The sequence below is a fragment of the Haliotis asinina genome, chromosome 2, assembly GCF_037392515.1.
Source record: "Haliotis asinina isolate JCU_RB_2024 chromosome 2, JCU_Hal_asi_v2, whole genome shotgun sequence".
Lineage (NCBI taxonomy): Eukaryota > Metazoa > Mollusca > Gastropoda > Lepetellida > Haliotidae > Haliotis > Haliotis asinina.
In genome coordinates this window covers 14,904,226-14,925,616 of record NC_090281.1, presented here as the reverse complement: position 1 = coordinate 14,925,616, position 21,391 = coordinate 14,904,226, and the positions used below count along the sequence as shown (strand labels likewise).

Sequence of the window (21,391 nt, the reverse complement as noted above, 5' to 3'; positions counted from 1 at the left end):
TAATGTCACATTCTTAGTTTTGTTACTTTAACCGCATAATCAATGACGTAGAGCACAGGCGTTGGATAATTTGACAGATTATTTCTCTGCGAAAAATCGATGTTGAGTTCTGATTTAGCATAATGAATGCTGGGGATGTAGCCAATGGAAGCAAATGCCAGTGTATATCGATCAGTAGCGCGAGCATATAGAAATGTAAAGTATATTAGGTCACGAACAGTTTTACTGAACATCGCAGTGGTGACAGGTCGAGGACACCTGCCGAGCTGGAAAGGATTGAATCAACAACTGAGCAAATCACGGTCAAAACCGGCAACAACTACCTGTTCCAATCTGCTTATGATAGTCAAGTCCCAAGCATATCTTCCTACATGCTAAAATGTGTCTGAAAATGGAATTTAGAAGTATTTTTGTACTGACAATTTTACTCTCTCTGCAAGTATGTGAGAGCATGAAAAATAAAACTCTCACCATTGGGGCCATTTTCCCGATGTCAGGAAGTTGGGCTGGAGGAAAAGCCTGTCTTCCGGCTGTTGAGATGGCACAGGAAGATGTTAATGCAAGACTTGACATTCTACCTGAATACAAATTGGACATGAAATACAATGACAGCAAGGTAAAATTTTAGAACTGAGTGCTTTTGACATTTATATGTCCTTTTCCCATGGAGAGGACATCAATGATTTATTGATTACATTTAGTTTATGATGTTTAGATTATTTTGTTAGTCATAATATGTTGTCATCATAAATTTAATGCAAATTGATCTCATCGTACTTATATTAAGTGTTGTCTTTTTTCTGGTAGTATATACTGTAGTTTCATATACCATTGCTATTGTGATGTGCCTTGACTGATCACATCAATCCGTGAGTAGGGAATGCCTACGTGTTCAAGTGGATAGATCTGCCCAAAGCAGATGTTGACGGTTTGATTTCTGGCCAACCCATGGCATACACTGTGATTTTAACAATTACCATATTTTATCACAGGCTTACATGGTCTACATTTATGAAATTATTAGCACATAGGATGTTCATGTACATTGATTTTATTAGGAATTATCCATATCAGTCATGGGTAATACTGCTTTGTATGTCATTCGAAAAAATGTAGCTTTGGTTGATCAAACTGATTTTTAGTTTGACTTTGATCATAACGATAGATTGACAGATGCCCATGTGAAAGAATGAAATATGAACATTTCTGAAACTATGTTGAACTGTTTGGTAAGGTTTGTGTGTACTTTATGATGGTTTCAGTGTATGGGTGGCCTTGGCACAAAGGTCCTGTATCAGCTCCTATACGAACCACCAACAAAGATCCTCGTCCTCACTGGTTGCAGTATAGTCTCCACCTTTGTGGCACAGGCAGCAAAAATGTGGAACCTTGTTGTGGTGAGATGTCCTGCTGCATTGTAAAACCTAATATGTCTTGTTGGAGAACCATTGCAGTAAATAAGTTGACTTCCCACGCAGCTTGGTGTTCCTTCAATGCCTAATATGCTTTGGTTACAGTTTTTATGGTGTCAGTGAAAGTACAAGGCAGTAGGAATATGTTTTATGCTTTTTGGTCTTCTTTAAATTCCACATTCAAACGTTACAAAAAACAGAACTTACAAAGACTTGCCTGTTTTAATATTTGTCAAATTTATGTTTTAAAAATATCTTGTGAAAATGACGATGATTTTCTCCTCAGCTTGGCTATGGCTCCAGTTCCCCGGCACTTTCCAATAGAGAGAGGTTCCCAACTTTCTTCCGCACCCATCCTTCAGCCACTCTACACAATCCAACACGAGTGAAAGTATTTCAGAAGTTTGGTTGGACTCGCATAGCAACGATACAACAAACAGAAGAGGTTTTTTCTTCAGTAGGTTTTCTCTGCCTTGTTTCTTTTGTGGGTTTCTGAAATTATTGTCATAAAATGTAGTTTATTCATCAGATTATAATATACTGTAATGGGAATTTCATTTTTCATATTTTTTTGCCATTGGTAGCTTGAGGAATATATAGTTTTAAATATGTGTCTTTTTATTAGTGGAGGTGTCAGTTCTTCCAACTGTTGGAGAATCAGGTTTCACCTAAGCAGAATAAAATACTTATCATTCCAAATCATTCGTCCTATTTTCCATTTAGATAACAGAAACAACTAGTCCCCAGAATGCAAATTATTCCTCTACCATTGTCTGTGGATCAGAGATGTTATCTGGCAGTGACATTGTTTTGCCATTGTTCTGCAAAGCACTGTATTGAAATCTGTGGCATTTTCTTTCCTTCCAGACAGTCAAAGATTTGGAGGCGAGAGTGAAAGCTGCAGGCATTAGCATTGACGTCCGACAGAGCTTCCTCACAGATCCTACTAACGCTGTCAGGACACTTAAGGTTGGTACAGAATCGTCTTACTACTCTTAATCAGACTTCCCCTAAAACAGTGCATACATTGTGGCCTGGCTGTCAGATTAAACATGACAGTAGTGAATATGAAACAGATGCCACAATGTGATGCTGTAGCGATGTGTTTTAGATTAAAATGGAATGTCTCCCTGAGGTAGGGGAGATAACTGCCTATGAAATGCAAGTTACCTCCTTTGCCAAATGGGTTGGAATTTTGTTGCTTGGTTGCAATGCTACTACTGGAATTTATGGTTTATATCTCCACTGTGCCACTCCGATTGACCAGATTTCATATGTCTCATACTATTGAATTACAGCTGAGTTATATGTTTATTTGAAGGGACCTCCAATAGTTTGTGTTATATGACAAATAATCATGAAGAAAAAAAATAATACGGACAGACCAAGTTTTACTTTGAGCCAGCTGTAAATGCAGTTCATCAAAGTTCAACATAACAGTATTTGAATCTAACTTGTTTCAAGCAAAATGGCAGCTTCCAGTCAAGATCTGACTAATAATGATAATGAAATGGGTCTGGCCTGTAAGTGCATCAAATTATTTAAGTACCTTGATAATAGACATGAACAGATTTACAAACTAGCAGATATGCCTTGTGTCCTGCAAGTGTTATTGGACTCATTTGTCAGTCACACCATATCTCTGAAATTCCGGTCCAGTTTGGCAAGACTGTAAACTGAACTTTTATAGCCAGTTATCTCCCTTGCCTTGGGAAACGGTAAATTAATAACCCAAATTTACATAACATTGAGAAGATGAGCGATACATATGACATAATTACCATTACATGCAGACAAGTTACAAATAGTTATTTCACTGAAATAACGACAGCTGTCATTCAGATCATACTTAACAAAGCCATCAGCCATGAAGCCTGAATACTCAACACAGAATCAGTTATACAAGTAAGTTATACAATCAGTTATCAGTAACAAGCTTGTGATATGTAAGCAAGCCAACATATTGACTGTCACAAGATAATGCTGTGTTAATCACATAGTCTCTTTCACATGTTAAACAAGTGATCATAAATGTTCAATTGAACCAGGGGTAAATTCACAATATTACCTTAATCCCACACATTTCATAATTGTTCCGTTCAGAAGTAAATTCTTAACAGCTAACACTGCCGTCTATACATTTCTACTATACTTAACTCAGTACACATACATGCAGGATGTGTCAGGTGTTTTTGTCAAACTCATCATTTTCTTCAAGAATCAAACTATGGAACTCTGAATCACTTGTTCTCTTTTGCAGCGTGGCGATGCTCGGATCATTGTCGGTGTCTTTTATGAAGACATGGCCAGGAGGGTGTTTTGCCAGGTGAGAACAAAGTGACTCACGTATCATGTGTTCAGCCTGGCAGAGGGTATTAAGTCTTTGTTATCTCACATACTGATACTTCCTCTCACTAAATGATTTCACTCAGTGTGTGAACATCAAGGTTTGCATTGGTCTTCAGGAATTCTTGTTTTCTCATACGACGTGACTAACAGGATTGGATAATTAGGTTCAGTGACATTGTTGATGATCCTGGTATTAATCACTTGGTTTTCTGGTCCGAAGTCTATTGTGTACAAACCACTATTGTATAGCCAGAATATTGCAGAGTGAACCTTAAACAATATACTAAAATAAAAGAGTAAAAGTTTCACCAAAGTAGCTTATGTCCATGTATTATGTGTTGTCTTTTTTCTGAGGAAATTATGAAATATATTTGCTCATTATTTTGAATGCATCTAGACTGATTTGGCACAGTGGTGCAATATGTGAAGCCCATTTCTTGTGATAATGCTTTTTTGTTGCTCTGATTTAAACCAAATACACTCACTCTTACAATCCTATGACAGCTAGTCAAAACTGAAATAATGATATGAAGGAAAACCTGACTCCCTCACTCACTCTGTCCATGCTAGGTGTACAAGGAGGGCCTATACGGCAAGAAGTATGTGTGGTTCATCATTGGCTGGTACCCGGACAACTGGTACAAGCAGCCAGATCCCAGCATCAACTGTACAGTGGAGCAGATGGAGGAGGCCTTGGAGGGGCATTTCACCACTGAAGCTGTCATCCTCCACCAGGAGCCCACCATCACTGAAGTGGGACTGGTAATGTCCAAACTTTTCTTCAGTTTCTCACCTCAATTTATATTTATTCAGGGTGGCAGGGTAGCTTAGTGGCTAAAGTGTTCCCTTATCATGCCAAAGTTCAGTTTCCTAGATGGGTACAATGAGTGAAGCCTGTAACTAGAGGTTGAAAAGGCTTACTTTAACTGACGGACCATACAATTTCATGGAAAACAGTGTCTTGTTTATTGGATAGACTGATGTTTCACTGCAGATTCTTACACCATTATCAAGCTATAAAAGGGTGCAAGGATTTATAAAAGTTGCTCTGTGTAATTTTACTAGAAGTTGTTATCCACTACTTCTACGGACTTAGTGCTAGTCGTGAGCATGTGAACAACGGTATTCTTTAAATGCAAAAAAAACCTTCTATGGTCTGCTTTCATATAGGGTTAAGGAATGATAATGAAACTCTCAATCAGATTCTGTAGAGGCATTTAGAAAGTAGTATTGAAGTAAAGACAAATAATATGGATGACAACTTCTTGTTTATTGTACATATGTTTCTGGGCTATTCCCTGCCCCTTCATCAGGACGTCAAGGGCTTCATTCAGTGGCATATTAGTGAACAAGTCCACCACATCATAACTGACCTTAGTACCAGACACGTAGGAGTCCGAAAGTTTCTTGACAAAAGAGGCAGAGTCACTGATGAAGAACTTTCCTTCTTTTCATGCTTCTTATTAATTTTTATTGTATATACATGCAACTCTGGTGTAATGTACAAATTAATGTATATTACTGATGTATCTTGTTTGTATCAATTAATCTGATGAGGGAGCAAGGAATAGCCCAGAAACATTATGACATACAATAAACAAGAAGTTGTCATCCATATTATTTGTCTCTATCTCTCAGTCAGTTGTCAGGAAGTTTTTATTTGGAAGCTTAGGAGTCCCCTCTCAAATTTACAGTGTTTCGTTCCAATAATTATTTGTGTTTTTTATGATGTTTACTCCCACAGTTCAAACAACTTTGCTTTACTACAATAATACCACTAAATACCACTCATTTGACTTTCATTGGAACCCATGTTCTTGTCAAGTGAAAGGATGTGCCATATAATTTTTTCCAGACGGCAAAAAATTTCACGGAAAGACTGAATAAGCGACTTAATGTAACAGATACAAGCCAGGTCACTGGTTACCCAGAAGCCCCACTGGCATATGATGCTGTTTGGGCAATGGCTTTTGCCCTCAACAAAACAGCAGCTAGGTGTGTAATATGAATGTTGTCTGTAGTTTCTGTCACTTCATCTCTTCTGTGTTTCTAGAAGACAAGATGCAGGATGAAATCTTGTTAGTTATCATTGATTTCCTCTTGCAGTGCTTGATTATTTAGTTGAGCTCCTGCAGGTATTCTGATCATTTACAAGCCACTGTGCTACCAATGGATTATTTCTAACTTCAAAAAAGAATGTTTACTTTGATGTCTAATTTCTCTTTGACTTGCTGTCAACTGTTAATTATCAGTCTTGTTTACCGCCTATAGTTTGCTTCACTTTTGATTACTGCTAACAGTTTACAGCACATCTGTTTAATGCTAACAGTTTATATCACCCTTGTTTACTGCAAACAGTTTTTGTTTACTGCTAAAACTTTACATCACCCTTGTTTACTAATAGTTTACATCACCCATGTTTCCTGCCAGTCGTTTACTGCTCACAGTTTTCATACAACTAAGACTTTATGCCACTTTTGTTATGAGTAAAGGTGCAATAAAGAGGTATAAAACACAAATTCACTTCCAAAATGAACGGATCACTCAAAAGTCTGACTAATTAAGGAAGATTTATTAATACTATCCTAACGGAATGCTGGTACTAGATACTAGTTAACAAGTGTGATAATTTACAAGGGCATTCTCTTAGCAATGATATATATTTTGGGCAAAGCAATATGTCATTGTCACCTTCCAAATTATGTACTATGTACATTATGAATTCCTAGTTTATCAATTTTCCATATTTGTCACTGTCCCGACATGGGTAGAAGTTCGTGAATCACAACTGAACATTCAAATCATAGGTATAAAAATCAACTCGCCAAAGTCCTCCCAACTAGATCAGATCAACACTGAGCTTCTCCCTATAAGCTGGCTGGCCACATTCAATTAACTGACAAAAGCTGAATTCATCAAACCCCTAGCTGTACCTTGAGTTACATAACAGTTCATTTTGCTCAAGTGAAGGCCACTCACCTGAAGCTAAATCTATTTACTCCAAGTTTACTCATTACTACCTAAAACTCTACATTATACTAGTGGTAAACTTCACCCTTGTTTACTGCTAACAGTTCAACCATGTTGTACTTATCAGGCTGGCAGAGAAGGGCATGAAACTGGAGGACTTTGACTACTATAACAAGAAGATCACCAACGAGATATACTCTGCCATGAACACAACCAAGTTCCTTGGTGTGTCGGTCAGTACCAGCTATGTACCAAATTTTTCTTAATTGGAACCCGAACATTAATGATACAGATTGATCTCTCTTCTCTTATTTGTCCATTGTTGATCAACAAGGACCACAATCCCAAAGTGAATGACATATTAGAATAAAATGTGTTTCAGTCAATAAACACAATCAAGTCTCTCAGTGACAAACCTGTTTTTGTATTTGATTATAATTTTACTGAAACAATTCTGAGAAGAGAAGACAGATTATCATTTAATCACAATCAAGTTCTATTAACACACAGTCAAACTTCTCAGTAATGAACCTGTTTCAGGCTCACCGACAATGGACTGTTCCATTATACCCAAAGGTGTTACCCTAATTAACCTGCTAGGTCAGTCAGTGTCTGTCAAATGGGAAATAACCATACATCCATATACACATATGTATCATATATCTCTCTCCATATCTAGGTGTCACAGATGACACATGCATGTATCATACACAACACACAATATCACATATAATGCCATGTCATGTGTATCAAATTCTACTTTTAAAATGCATATGACATATATATCGATATATACATTCCTCCAGTATCAGTGTCACACATGACACATATCACAAACTTTTCACGCATACATCCCACATTAAACATAAATCACGCTACATGTACCTGCCATGTCGAGTGTATTACACATTTCATGTACAAAATGCAAGTGACATATGCGTCAATATACACATATATGTCATTCATACCTTGCATACCAGTGTGTCACACATAACACATGTCACACAGGTCACATGTTACACATACGTTACACAAACAGTCCACTGCATGTGTGTGTATTGTTTCAGGGCAATGTGGCCTTCTCATCTCAAGGTGACAGAATAGCCTGGACCCAGATAGAGCAGATGATCAGTGAGTCAAACGGGTGTCTTTCATAGCCCACAGGCCAAGCACATATTAAAGAAACAACATTTTTGTGTAAAAAAATCTGATAAATGTTTGTGATGATTCATATTTAGAATTGGTCATCAAAACCCCATGCATGGTTGATATATATCCGCATGCCTCAGCTTCATGCATCCTTGGTGATGTCAGCCACTGATTTGATAAATCACAGACCATCATCTCTGAGCTGGAATATTGCTGTGATAAAAGTATAGATACAAACCTTCTTTATCACAAATGTTGAACCATATCTTACATGTAGTCTTACGTTTGTGATTAATTCATCCAAAAAGATATTATGTGGTCTAATAAAAGGATATGTTGTATTTCAGATGGGACCTACTACAAGCTGGGTTACTATGATTCTATGGCTGACAATTTGACATGGTTTGACAAGGAGAAATGGATAGGTAGGAAATAATGGTTAACACAAGGAAAATTGTTTATGTGTATAAATGTCTCAAGCACTCTCATGACATGCATTTAATAGAGGATTTAAACTTTTCCATTGTTTCCAAAGTGCTGTAGTATAAAAGTAGTATAAAACCTTTCAGTTTATCATTAGCATGGTTCTTGGATCTAACACTCTGGTAGATCATCAGCATGGCACTGACTATATACTATCAGGATCTATCTTGAATTTAAGGTGGAAAGTCACCCCCCGACCGGACAAAGGTCATTGACCATCTGCGGGTCGTGTCGAAGATGTTGTACTTTGCGATGTGTGCCCTTGCTGCTGTTGGCATCATCGTTGGGAGCATCTGTCTTGCCTTCAACTACACCAACAGGCACAGAAGGTATTAAAGAGGCTTCTTTTTCAGTATTTGTTTCCAAATAATGTGTTCCTATTGATGAAATTGTCCACTCATAATGCTTCCTTTTTCTTCATGAGGATACATGAGGAAACCAGAGCATACTTCATGCAAAGTGAGAATGTCAAGTAAGGGAGATAACTCAGTAGTTATGTTGTGTGCAGACCACTAGGAATGATAATTCAGCTGTATGCTTTGAGTGTTTCCTGTATTGCAGGTGTGTGGCACTGTCCCAGCCCAGTATCAACAGTCTCACTGTCATCGGCTGCATGTTGTGCCTCCTGTGTATCTTCCTCCTGGGACTTGATGGCAAGTTTGTATCGCCCCAGCGATATCCTGTCATTTGCCAGGTGAGATTCTGTAGCCAGATCTGGTCTCATTCCTAGTGGTCATAACTGCAAGATAACCCTGTCCCCCATTCCCATGTTTACAATGGTCATGGTGCTATGGGTCGAGTTTCCACTACACACCAGCCTGTAACTGACCTGTGATCATAAAAAAAACATTATAACAAGTAATGATTACTCCCTTTATGTAATCAAGACTGTTCCCTGAAAATGTTCCATTTGAATGACTGTAGGATATGAAATTCAGGTACACTTTGACTTGCCAATTCCAAAACACTCACCAGAAAAGAAATGGCTTTTGTAAAACTGATATATTCCAGGTGACAAAAACTGAAAATATGAAATTAATTTCTATCTTGTAATGTATGTAGGAAATATTTTAAAGTGTATATTAGGAAATGAATGTAGAGATCTGATGATTTTGCTCTTGTGCAGGTGGAGGCATGGCTGCTGTCAGTGGGGTTCACACTGGGATATGGCAGCATGTTCTCAAAAATCTGGACAGTGCATCAGCTGACAACATCACGCAAAAAGGATCGAAAAGTGAGGCATTTTTTCCCTTATTTTGTGAGCTAAAATTAAGTATGTAAGTGGGTGCATTGAGTTTAGGCGAGAAACATAATGACAGGAAATCTTGGATTTGAACACACAAGAACATGTTTCCTGAGCAAAGAGTACTGACATCTAATCAACGAAAGAGTTCCACCTAACAATCATTATAACAGAGTCATGACAGAATACAGATAAATGTGCTGTGTTCTGAAATTAGAGTTAATATGATAGATTTATACTTAATTCTAAGATGCATTGGCGAAAGATCAAAGGCGCCAACAGTACTTTATCAGTGATAATGTACATTATATCATAATGTGTTAGTGTAACTGTGCCATTCTATTCTTTCCTCCCCCCACTTCCAAGAATGCCATTCATTGACTTGCAGTTGCTTCACTCAGCTAACATCACTGATAAAAACATTACGTTTATTTTTTTCGGTTGGATAAAATGTCTCATTGTCAACTCACAATTCTACAGTGATACGGTTTACATTCCCACAATGCAATCATGGAATGTTGCTTGACTACTAAGTGCAATCTGCAGGTGCTGATCTAAATTTACATCGGTAGTAGAAATGTGATGTTCACATTGTCCCATATCGTTTACATTCATGACAGATGTAACTAAAATAACTTAGTGAAGATGATTCATCCGGATGTAAACATCACCAAACTGTTTTTATGGTAAATTTCATCTTAAGTAGGGGGCAGACACGTCATAACAACAGCGTATCAGTTTGCCCTGGATGAGGATTCTTAATATAGGTCATGTGACCATCGTTTGTTTTCTGCCCAAGATTAATTGGAATTATTCTTAGAAAGTATTAAATATGGCATCTTAGACAAGAAATACAGTTGGCTCAACCATTATGTATAGTGTAATAAAGCACAAAGACGCTTGCGAAAATGTGCTTTATTACACTATACATGGTGGTAGAGCGAATTATATTTTTTAATCAAAATTCAACATACATTCTGTTGGATTAAGTTGTTTTCAGAGTTATGCTGTCTTGAGATTCAACTTAAAAACTGACTGCCCTGGCCAGAGGCTCTAAATGTTAAATTTAGAGAAAGTATAAATCTGTTATACCACCTCTGTTTTCAAAACCAAGTAGCCCCGTGAAGATCCAGGGTAGAGTTAGGGGTGACTTAATAGGATAGGGTGGTCAGGCTTGCTGGCTTGGTTGATACATGTCATTGGTTGCACAGATCGATGCTCATGCTGTTGATCATTGGATTGTCTGGTCCAGACTAAAACTGAACTCACTCACAGAAAACCAAGTAGGTTTATATCCAAAACAGTCACTACAGAACTGGCAGCTGTATTTTGTGTATATCTGACTACATCCTGTGAAGGAATGGGAGTTGTATAATGAGCAAACGAGTATTATGTAAAGAGCTGGGAGTCATACAGTATTATACGTCTGATTATAGTCAGTAAAGAGCTGGGAGCTGTACATCGTAGTGACCATCCTTCTGCTGCTAGACATCAGTGTGCTGGTGGCTTGGCAGATCCTTGACCCCTTACAGAGGAAGCTAGACCTCTTCAGCCTGGAGGCACCAACCGACACGGAGGAGGACATCCAGCTCCGACCAATGCTAGAGCACTGCAACTGCGACAACCTCACTGTTTGGCTGGGTATGTAACTATGGCAGCTGTGCCAATAATCTGTGTCTCTGCATACATAACTTTGAGCTTGCAATTTGGACACCCTTACTGTGTAGCTTGATCTGTAATCATGGCAACTGTGAAGTAGAAAGAAAGTTGAAGGAAGCAACAGTTTTATGGTATTTGGTTTTTATGACTTACAAGGGTGAGTAAGTGACTGCTTTTAGCGGTATTTCAATAATAATGATATGGCAGGGTATGTCAGAAATGGGCTTTACACGTTTAACTCGGGGCTTTGGTGTGAAAATTGAAAGCCTTAGCCACTAGGCTACCCCACCACCCCTTACTTAAAGGAAATCTCATCGCATCAATGTTCATGGACCTATGTGCCCATTTCTGGTGTCCCGCACCATGATATTGCTGGAATATTGCCAAAAGCAGCATGAAACTGATCTTACTCACTCACATTTGAGTCATAGCACAATGACAGTGTGTACCGTATGTCTGTTCCAGGTGTGTTGTTTGGCTACAAAGGGATCCTGCTCATATTTGGTATCTTCCTGGCGTATGAGACACGCAGCGTCAAACTGAAACAGGTCAACGATTCCCGCTTCGTCAGCATGGCTATCTATAATGTTGTTGTAAGTGTGAACGAAGCAGTGGATACCAGGAGGATTTATACCTGTCTTTGTGTTTGTCGTAATTTTAATAATTCAAGATTTTCATTCCAAAACAAAAGACTATATTCTGCTATGGTAGATAATTATTCTTTGGCTAGTATTTGTATTAGAATTTGTCTGTTCTCACTCACCTTCAAATCCACTCACATGCCAACTTACTCAAAGACACCAAAACACCAAATACTCAGTCAATGGCCCTCTAACACTCACCCTATACGTGAAGCGTGCTATCTAATCCTTCTCCCCTCCTGAACACTGACTCTTTCATGGCACATTCATATGCCTTGTGAGCCAGCTGCTTCTGCTTACATGAAGAATCTTAAGTAACCCAAACTTGTCATAAGAGGTGACTAATTGAGTTTCCAGATGTGCTGACTTGTTTGCCATATGACATTGTACCACGTTTGTCTTGATTGATGCTGATGCTGTTGATCACTGGATTGTCTGATCCAAACTCGATTATTTACAGACTGCCGGGATATTGCACAGTAGAGCATAAACCTTAACTCACTCACTTGTAATTCAGCTGTCCTCTCACCACACATTCAGACTTGCATCCTCACCCACTCAGTGAAGTAAGGTAATCCTTGTGTCCACTACCTGCCGCATACACTTCCCCTCACCAGGGTACTACCTACTCCTGACCCTGCGCCCATACACACATTCACCCCCTCACCAGGGTACTACTTACTCCTGACCCTGCACACAAACTCACATTCATCCCCTCACCAGGGTACTACCTGCTCCTGACCCTGCACCCATACATACATTCACCTCCTCACCAGGGTACTACCTACTCTTGACCCTGCGCCCATACATACATTCACACCCTCACCAGGGTACTACATAATCCTGACCCTGCGCCCATACATACATTCACCCCTTCACTAGGGTGCTACCTAATCCTGACCTTGCACCCAAACACACATTCACCCTCTCACTAGGGTACTACCTACTTCTGACCCTGCACCCATGCACACATTCACACCCTCACTAGGGTACTACCTTCTCCTGACCCTGCACCCAAACACACATTCACCCTCTCACTAGGTTAGTACCAAATCCTGACCCTGCACCCATACACACATTCACCCCCTCACTCAGGTACTACCTACTTCTGGATCCCACCCATTGTATATGTTTATGTGTCAGGTTCTCTGCGTCATCACTGCACCAATCAGCCTCATCATTGGCAATCAGGAGAATGCCACATTTGCATTTGTGGCTCTGGCCATTGTCTTGTGCAGCTTCCTCTCCATGGGCCTCATCTTCGCACCGAAGGTAAGCTGTACTGTTATCTTAGATGTAGACATCTAGAAACATATGAAAATATTTGCAATAGGAGACACTCATGCAGCTGATGGAGTAAACATATACTCTGAAATATAGTGGTCCTTACTACAAAGAAGTGAAGATCCAGAAATATATTTCCCATGGATATCATTTTTCTTCAAGTCATTCAAAGCCAAGTATTTGTTAGGTACTTACAGACAACTGGCTTGAATTTGGAACTGATCCTTTATATTAAGGGTGGGTCTGTGAGTATAAGGGGGCCATCATGAATTATCGTACACATATATTTTCTGACTGGCTGAGCGCTGTAGTATTATTTTGAGTGTACCCCACCTACAAAAGAGTAGGGAATGCTGAACTTATTTGGTACTTCGTGCTAGTAATTCTCTATCTCAAATAACATTGAATGATTTCAGAAATTACAGATATTTTGCAAATGCAAATCAATGAAAGGGAAATAACTCTAAATCTGCTCTTCCTCTCATCTGCAAAATCTAGTGATGGCTATAAGAAGTTTTGTACCTGTGTTTCAAAAGAATGAACATTGAGGTGTTTGTTAAGATAAATACGTTCTTCACTGGTCTCATGGAACATAAACAAACATCGAGGGTACATCAACCCATTTACCATTCGCGACCAGTGAACAAGTTATAATATCACAGTCTGTGAATGAAGGACATAAAATAAAATAATGGCACACACTTTTGAAGAGTGATGTGAAAAAATTGACCTTATTCATAATTAATGTATCTGTTGAAATGAATGTTGAGGCAGTGAGGTTTCATGCATCCAAATAGCTCTACCATTGCCTGGGGTTGTTCTGATCTTAAATACTCCTATAACGCAACTGCAGATGATTGAGATTGTCCGCAACCCACAACGTAATGGACAGGAAGTGAGATCCCTGACTGACTCGCTGGTGAGTCGTGAGGAGGAAGAGAGACATCAGCGCCTTCTGGCAGAGAATGAACAACTCAAGAAACAGATTGCAGAGGTAAACCCTATAACTAGGACTGCAATGATGCTTCAAACTATCGATGGGTTGCAGTTGTTTAGACTCTCATAGAGATTTATCGATGTCAGAAATAAAAATGGTGCATTGATAGTATGTGTGACATTTGATAGTTTAATAATTGATAAATGCGCACTGCAAAATACAGCTTGTTTGGGTCAAAATTGCTGCTTCTTTGAGGTTATGTTTTAACTGTTTGCTTGATCTGGGTTTCAAACTTCTTTTCACTTAAAAGAGACTGAAATTACTCCAGCTTGTTTTCACTCATACAAACTATACACCTATTGGGCTTGAAATGAGACAATTCAAGGAGAGAGAAACTATTGCAATCACAATAGTTGTTTCCCCTCAAATATCACCCCTACTTGAAACACTATTTGAAGATAAGACATGAAGGTGCTGACTGTCCCATTAAAACGATTGGATTGGGTCATAATTTTACTCACTCCACAATTTTAGGTTGCACTCTTTTCATGGACTCAAAACTACATGCATCATTTCTCATGACTGTAGCCTAAACACCGGGTTTATTTTCATTTGATAAAACTTAACTGTGCCATGTAATTATGTGTCCCGATCCAACCCTCCCTTTCAGTGTGTCATTTTTTTATGACCTTCATTTCATGCATGATTTTATAGATGGAGGATCGAGTCCGTGAGCTGAACAATCGACTGCAAGAGAAAACACAACAGCGAGCACAACTGACACAAGGTCAAAGCCAGGTCACTGGGCGAATCACCGTTGATACAGGGGAGGTGGAAGTTGAAGCTAATGATATCGGGGCAGGAGATCGTGAGGTGGGAGAGTCATCACATCTACTTGGGAAGTCATTTGCAGAGGATGGAAACATCACCGTGGATCCAAACTCTGATTCAGGACTTGCTAGTGGCTCATTTGCCAAAAGCTCAAAAACATCTGCATCTGATTCAGAACCATTCTGTTGAAGGAAGAAATCAGGATATGTCACACCAAAGCAGAGTACTTTATTTTTCTCATTTTTCTCCTAAACTTTTTCTGATCAGTTTAGATGTGTTAGAGATTGTTATGATGTCTTCAGCTGCTGGAACAGATAACCTAACTACGTCACAATGTAACACCCTATGTAACACATCAGTATGTATTTGGTTTACAGACATTTTGTCTGAGGACTTATGGGTAACAAACCCTGTGACACTAAATAATAGGGTCCCAGTGTGCTATGTGGTCAGCACATCTCTGCCACGGACCAACCAACTCACATGAGAGTTTGTCAAATTTTACTCAAACCATTAATCAAATTAAAGGTTTATCTTACATTACATTACCAAAATCTGCACACTTCACCATCAATAGTTACAAAATTGATAAAAAGTAAACATGAAACATAATGCATCAACAGCTGAAAATAATGTTACTTTAATGTGTGAAGGTAAGTTATAATATTCAAATCCACAATTTAGTATCAGACTTACATTTTGCAAAATTATCTATAAATTACATTGCCAGACTTCCACTGGAACAGAAGGCTCTTATTTCAGTCAAAGCACATTTGTTTACAAACCAGAGAATTGTCCAATCACATGCTGCACTAATGACAGTGATGTAATGCTGAGTCATCAGATTTCTATTCTGCTATATTTTGCTCTGTCTTCCGAAATATGTTCTTCATACACCTTCCTAGATATTTGTTGAAGTCATTCATCTGCCAGTATTCAACCAGTCATTCATCCTCAAATATCTATTTTATGGCTATGTTGAAGGCATTCATCTACCAATATTCAACCAGTCATTCATCTCACTGTGTATCTCATGTGCTGTGTCTTCTTTTTGTCGTGATAAATACCTTGGCCCAGTCACTACCACAACACCAGTTTGAACTTTAAGTTACTCTCCAGTCACACTGAGCATGACATGACTTACCAAGTCATCTGACGCACTTTAATTAGCTGTGCAGAGTTGTCTTCCTTAAGCATGTCAGGATGTTATGTTTATGGTTCTCCTCTAAGAAAAACCCTTTTTATATTTTTATGTGAGTGAGCACAATCACCACTATGAACTTTCCTCCCACAATAGTACTGATGATGCTGAGGACCTGGGTTCAATTCCCCCATGAGAACTATGTGTGAAGCCCGTTTCTGGTGCACCCCTCCCCATTATTGCTGGAATATTGCAAACTTACTCATGAGCATGCCACTCAGTGCCAGTATTGTGACAAGAGACACTGAGATGGTGATAAGTCTTCGGCATGACAAGCAAACACTTTAACAACTGGACTACCCCACTCCACCCAAAGATGGTGATGTCACTTCCATGACAAGTTATGGTGGTGAATGAATCATAATAGAATGTAAGATCATATGATCCAGAATACCAGTAGTGACTTATCTCATACGTTTGTACGTTATAACTGCCATGACCTTTACCGAAGTCATTTCTGTGAAGACTGGTCTGTACCTGTATTGCATCATCTTTAATCTGAGTTTTTGTTAAGTGTGTAAGTCAGTTACTCTATTTCAAGTTTGTGTTCCTGTTTGATTGGTTAGCAAGGTGATGCCCATCTCTGATGTCCCCTCATGATCTTACTGGAATATTCCAGAAGAGATCACATTTTTTCAATAACACAGGATACGGTTATTTTCAAATCTGTCTTATCATATATTTCAAAATATAAATGTAACATATTATGAGGTCAGAATTGGTATCTTCTAATATGATCGATCACAAACTGATGTGATTATTGGGCTTTGCATATAACATAGTAGAATGCAGTAAGTTGATACTGGGATTCCAGTTAGGAAAGTGATTAATATATCATACAGACCCAGAAACAAATATAACCAAAGTCTTGAATGTGTGGCAAATCTAGGTTGCCACTGTGTCTAAAAATGAAGAAAGTTTCTAGGCTTCTATTTATTATACTTTATGTACATAATTTAGAAACTCATTTTTCTGCAAAATATGTTTATGTCTGAGACTAGATGTTAGTAGAGTAAGTGAGGAGAACATGGTTAATGTCAGTTGTACACTTTTCCTGAATAACATCCGTTGGCATGTTGTGATGATAGGTTGTGATTTGTATACTGAACATATTTATCCATTGTTTGTTTTAGAGATTATTGTATCAGTACAACATGTGATGTTGTAGTTGTGTTACGGTTGATGTTGTTTGTCATAGTGAATAAGGTCGGAGTTATTCAACCCTTCTCATCATGTTTCAGATTTCGTAGATTGTGTGTGCCATGATGTGATTTCATTAACTTCAAACCATGAAGATGGACCCCAGCATCGAATACAAACTTGATCATCATTTCATAGCAGCCATTGAAATAATCCTGTTTTTTTTATTGGAAATATTACACTTGAAAGTAATGGACACCTCTTGTCATCAGCAGCTGGGTCAAGGTCAGCTTGTCATGTAGCTCAACTGTGTTCCATGTGAGCTTTTTGCTTCATCAAGGATGTCTATAGATGTTCCCTGCAGATTTAGTAGTCAGTAGGGTGTCATGTGACCGAACTAAAATAACCAGGTCAAGGTCGCTGTAGACAGCCTTCATCTAAATATTTCACAGACATCGTCAGTGCTCACAACGAATTGGCCTCTTGTCACTATATTTTTAATGGTTTTATCTACTGGTCCATCTTGTTATCAATTTTACAGTCACTTTATATGTGTTCCATTAATTTTACTAAGGCCAGTTTCATGAAGACTGGTTGCTGAATACTTGTGTGGCATCATCTTAACTTTACATCCTTAAGTTTCCTTTCAGTGAGTCTACCCATTTCAAACTGGACTAACCATTTAAGAGCAGTAGATTCATGCTGGATAGACGTAGTCTGTTAGCATAGTAGAGAAAGTGTTTGCTTGACATTCTAAAGATTCTAAAGTCCACACAGATACTGTGTGTGAGGCCCATCTTGTGTTCACCACTGTGATACTATTCCAATATTTACAAAGGATACATACTCATTTACTCACAGAGTGCAGTTGTTTGGAATAAGTCTTCCTCTATGAAATCAAATAGTCTAAAATCTGTTTTGTCACATGTGGTATCATTGGTAGCCGTGTTTGATTATCCCACATGGTTGCCAACTTACTGTATTTCCTACGGCATGTACTTATCAGTTTGGTCTATGTGATTAGTTGGTTTATGAAAGAAATACATATACGTATAAGTAACCAAGTAATCATAACAAATATAAATTTGTGTGTGTTTCCATGATGTCTGTTTTCCAAGGGAGATAATCCTTTTCCTGACCATCTTTTTCAACAGGGTAGAAAAGGCCAGTACTGTATAGAAACATAGTCATCGCTGTACTTGTTCATAGTCGTCATGGTGGTTGTTGTCCATGTATGCTGTGGTGGCCCAAACTTGAACAACACCGATAATACCCAGTAACATATCAGCATCTCGCAAAGCACAGCAACGTGAAATTCAAGATTTCATCTTAGTTTTGGTGTTGTCAGTAGCTGGTTTGATTGATCACAAATCAGTTTGAGAATCTGGCAAAATCACTATCATATCCCCTTAGTGGAAGGATTTTGTGCTGTATAAATTTTCAGTATTGTTATTATTATTCTATTGGAATTCATGGATAATACCCTAAATCTGTGTTCTTCAAATCTGAGCAAACCTATTGTTGTGTTGCACCTGTTGGTTTTTAGTTTTACCTGTAGGGTCTCTAAATGTTGAGTGAGCATGAAATCCTACTGGCCACCTGTCGGACAGTGGGGTAACCAAGTGGTTAAACCATTTGCTCATCATGCTGAAGACTTAGGTTTGATTCCCTAATTGGCACAATGGGTGAGGCCCATTTCAGATGTCCCCCCTGCTGTGATATTTCTGGAATATTGCTAAAAGTGGCATAAAACTGAACTCACTCACTCATCTTGGATGTTCAGCTGTGGTTGTGTTATGTTTCTTTAGTCCACACAAGTAATAAGAGGACAGATGAAGGAGCCGGTTAGCCTGAGTCTTGACATGGTAACAGTGAGTGACCTTTGCATCAGCACAACATAATGATACTCACTCACCTCTTCATCCATACAAACATTCCATACAGAAGATGTGTATACTGTCAGATTGAACACTATATTCTTCAGTCTTCTCAGTTCACATACGTCATGAGGCAAGGAGGAATCATTATGTGTATTTTCAAATTGTCACATCAAACAATAATGAAATTATTATGAAATTTGTAAATAAAATCAAAATGTCTTAGATCTCAAGTCTATAAATATATAAACTTTTATCAAATGTGTTTGCATTCAAATGCATCACTTGTTCTATAAAAAGTATATGATCTCTGTAGAATCAGTAGTATTACTTGCTACAGTTGTACATTGCTGTCTTTTGCAGTAGTGTGTTCCCAGATATTATTTTAAATAGATTGAAATTAAATGTTTGTTGTTGTTCACAATTTTCCATTCCAGTTACTCCGAACTACGATAGTTTCAGTGTTCAGTGTTCTTTTTACCACTTGTTAATATTTTATTGTTATTTATGCTTGTTATAGATACTATATGAACTGACTTTGTGCTATGTCAGGCATGTTTTTTGTTTCTATTTATGGGGACTGTGCAATAGCCAACTGGTTGAAACTGCTTGTCACTCTGAAGACCGGGTTTGATTCCCCACATGAGTACAGTATGTCAAACTCATTTCTGGTGTTCCCCACTGTGATATGTGCGGAGTATTGCTGAAAGCATCTGACAACCATACTCACTGAAGGTCTGTTGGGATACTCATGCAGGGTTCGAATTTAAGTTTAGTTCTAACCCTGTCATGTGTATAAATTAGCGATTCTAGTCATGAACATGTATGTTTTTATTGCCTGATTTCAGTTATTAGATGGAAAAGAAGCTGGGGTCTTTACTCAAAGAGATCATAGCATTACAGCTGTGTAACTCTGTGTATGGGAGTTACTGTCATCTTTGTGCTAAGATCACTTTGTGGAGGATGCCCCTTACATGGAACTAAAACATATAACTTATGATGTTGAATTGCGGCTTGGTTTAGTCAATAAAATATATGAGACTCTTTCTGTGTCATGTGGTTAATTACTTCATGGGCTCGATGCTCAATACAGAAAATTTGTCAAGTAGTCTTGGAGTTAACGAGTGCACAAGGTGAATGTCTGGATTTCATTGCCCAGGGTGTACACTGTTCAAAGCCAACAGTTAGCTTACAATCCTGAAAATATTCTTGTATGAAACCACACACTCATTATAAAACTGACTACTTGCTCACCTAGTCACTAGCACCAATAGACAGTTGGAAAGTCACAGTCATCCCTCTGTTTTCAGACTTCTTGAATTCTTTGCTACTAAAAATCTTTATGCATAGATCTTAATATGAAACATACAAGGTGGCATCACTGGTATTTTGCCAATGTATATTTGTGCAGGAATTTGAACATCATGCACAATTATACACGATGCAACCTGTGACCATATTTTCAGTATATAATCTCTGATGCAACACATTTTCCCACACAGAGCTGCAGAATCATACCCTCAACTTTTCAATGCCCCACAGCATGCAGTTTATCTTAAAATGACCTAGTTGACTGTCAGTTATAAAAAGACCATAATTAATATAGACATCGAATGATAGTATCAATCAAACACATTAAAACCAGTTTTAAAAAAGCAAAAATTTCAAATACATCACAAACACTGAAGTAAAACAAGAGCATTCTCCACAAGTTGTCTGAGTTAATACTTTTAAAAGCACATAATAAATCTTGTGGGTTTCAACAGGTCTATTGTTATTGGGTCATGGGAAAAGGTTTCAAAATTGTTGGAAAGAATTCCTACCTATCCCCCTCTTTTCTGCATAGTAAAACACATCCCAAGGTTTTGAGAGGGTGTATAGCTGTAGAAAGTCACAATACCTATATTGCAATTATGTCATTACCTCATGTCCCTAACTTTGTATATGCTTATCCTTGTTTTTATTGATTAAAGCATCATGTGTTCTTGTTTTTTGATAACATTACAATTTGTGAACATTTACATTTATCATATAAATATAGTTAAAGACAAAGTGTCCAAAGTATTCAGTATGCTGTGCATCTTTGGAAGCAATAGACATGCTCTCTGCATCACCTGTCCCAAATGCGAAATCTACACCGCTGTTGAGAGCACTTCAGTCACTCACGAGACGAGGGGTGTAAGAGAAGGATACATACGTAATATTGTACGATATG

The 21,391-nt window shown here is 38.2% G+C and overlaps 1 protein-coding gene across 1 annotated transcript; it reads left to right on the top strand.

Moving 5' to 3' along the window:
- The first annotated feature begins 183 nt into the window (after positions 1 to 183).
- LOC137273299 (gamma-aminobutyric acid type B receptor subunit 1-like) lies at positions 184 to 20,214 on the top strand. The gene is made up of 18 exons (XM_067805856.1): positions 184 to 616; positions 1,263 to 1,397; positions 1,699 to 1,869; positions 2,280 to 2,381; positions 3,673 to 3,738; positions 4,332 to 4,523; positions 5,617 to 5,756; positions 6,859 to 6,964; positions 7,799 to 7,862; positions 8,228 to 8,305; positions 8,542 to 8,692; positions 8,925 to 9,057; positions 9,490 to 9,597; positions 11,043 to 11,247; positions 11,731 to 11,858; positions 13,050 to 13,178; positions 14,044 to 14,184; positions 14,842 to 20,214. The coding sequence occupies exons 1-18, from the start codon at positions 380 to 382 to the stop codon at positions 15,145 to 15,147; spliced, it is 2,592 nt and encodes an 863-aa protein (XP_067661957.1). The 5' UTR covers positions 184 to 379; the 3' UTR covers positions 15,148 to 20,214.
- Positions 20,215 to 21,391: the final 1,177 nt, after the last annotated feature.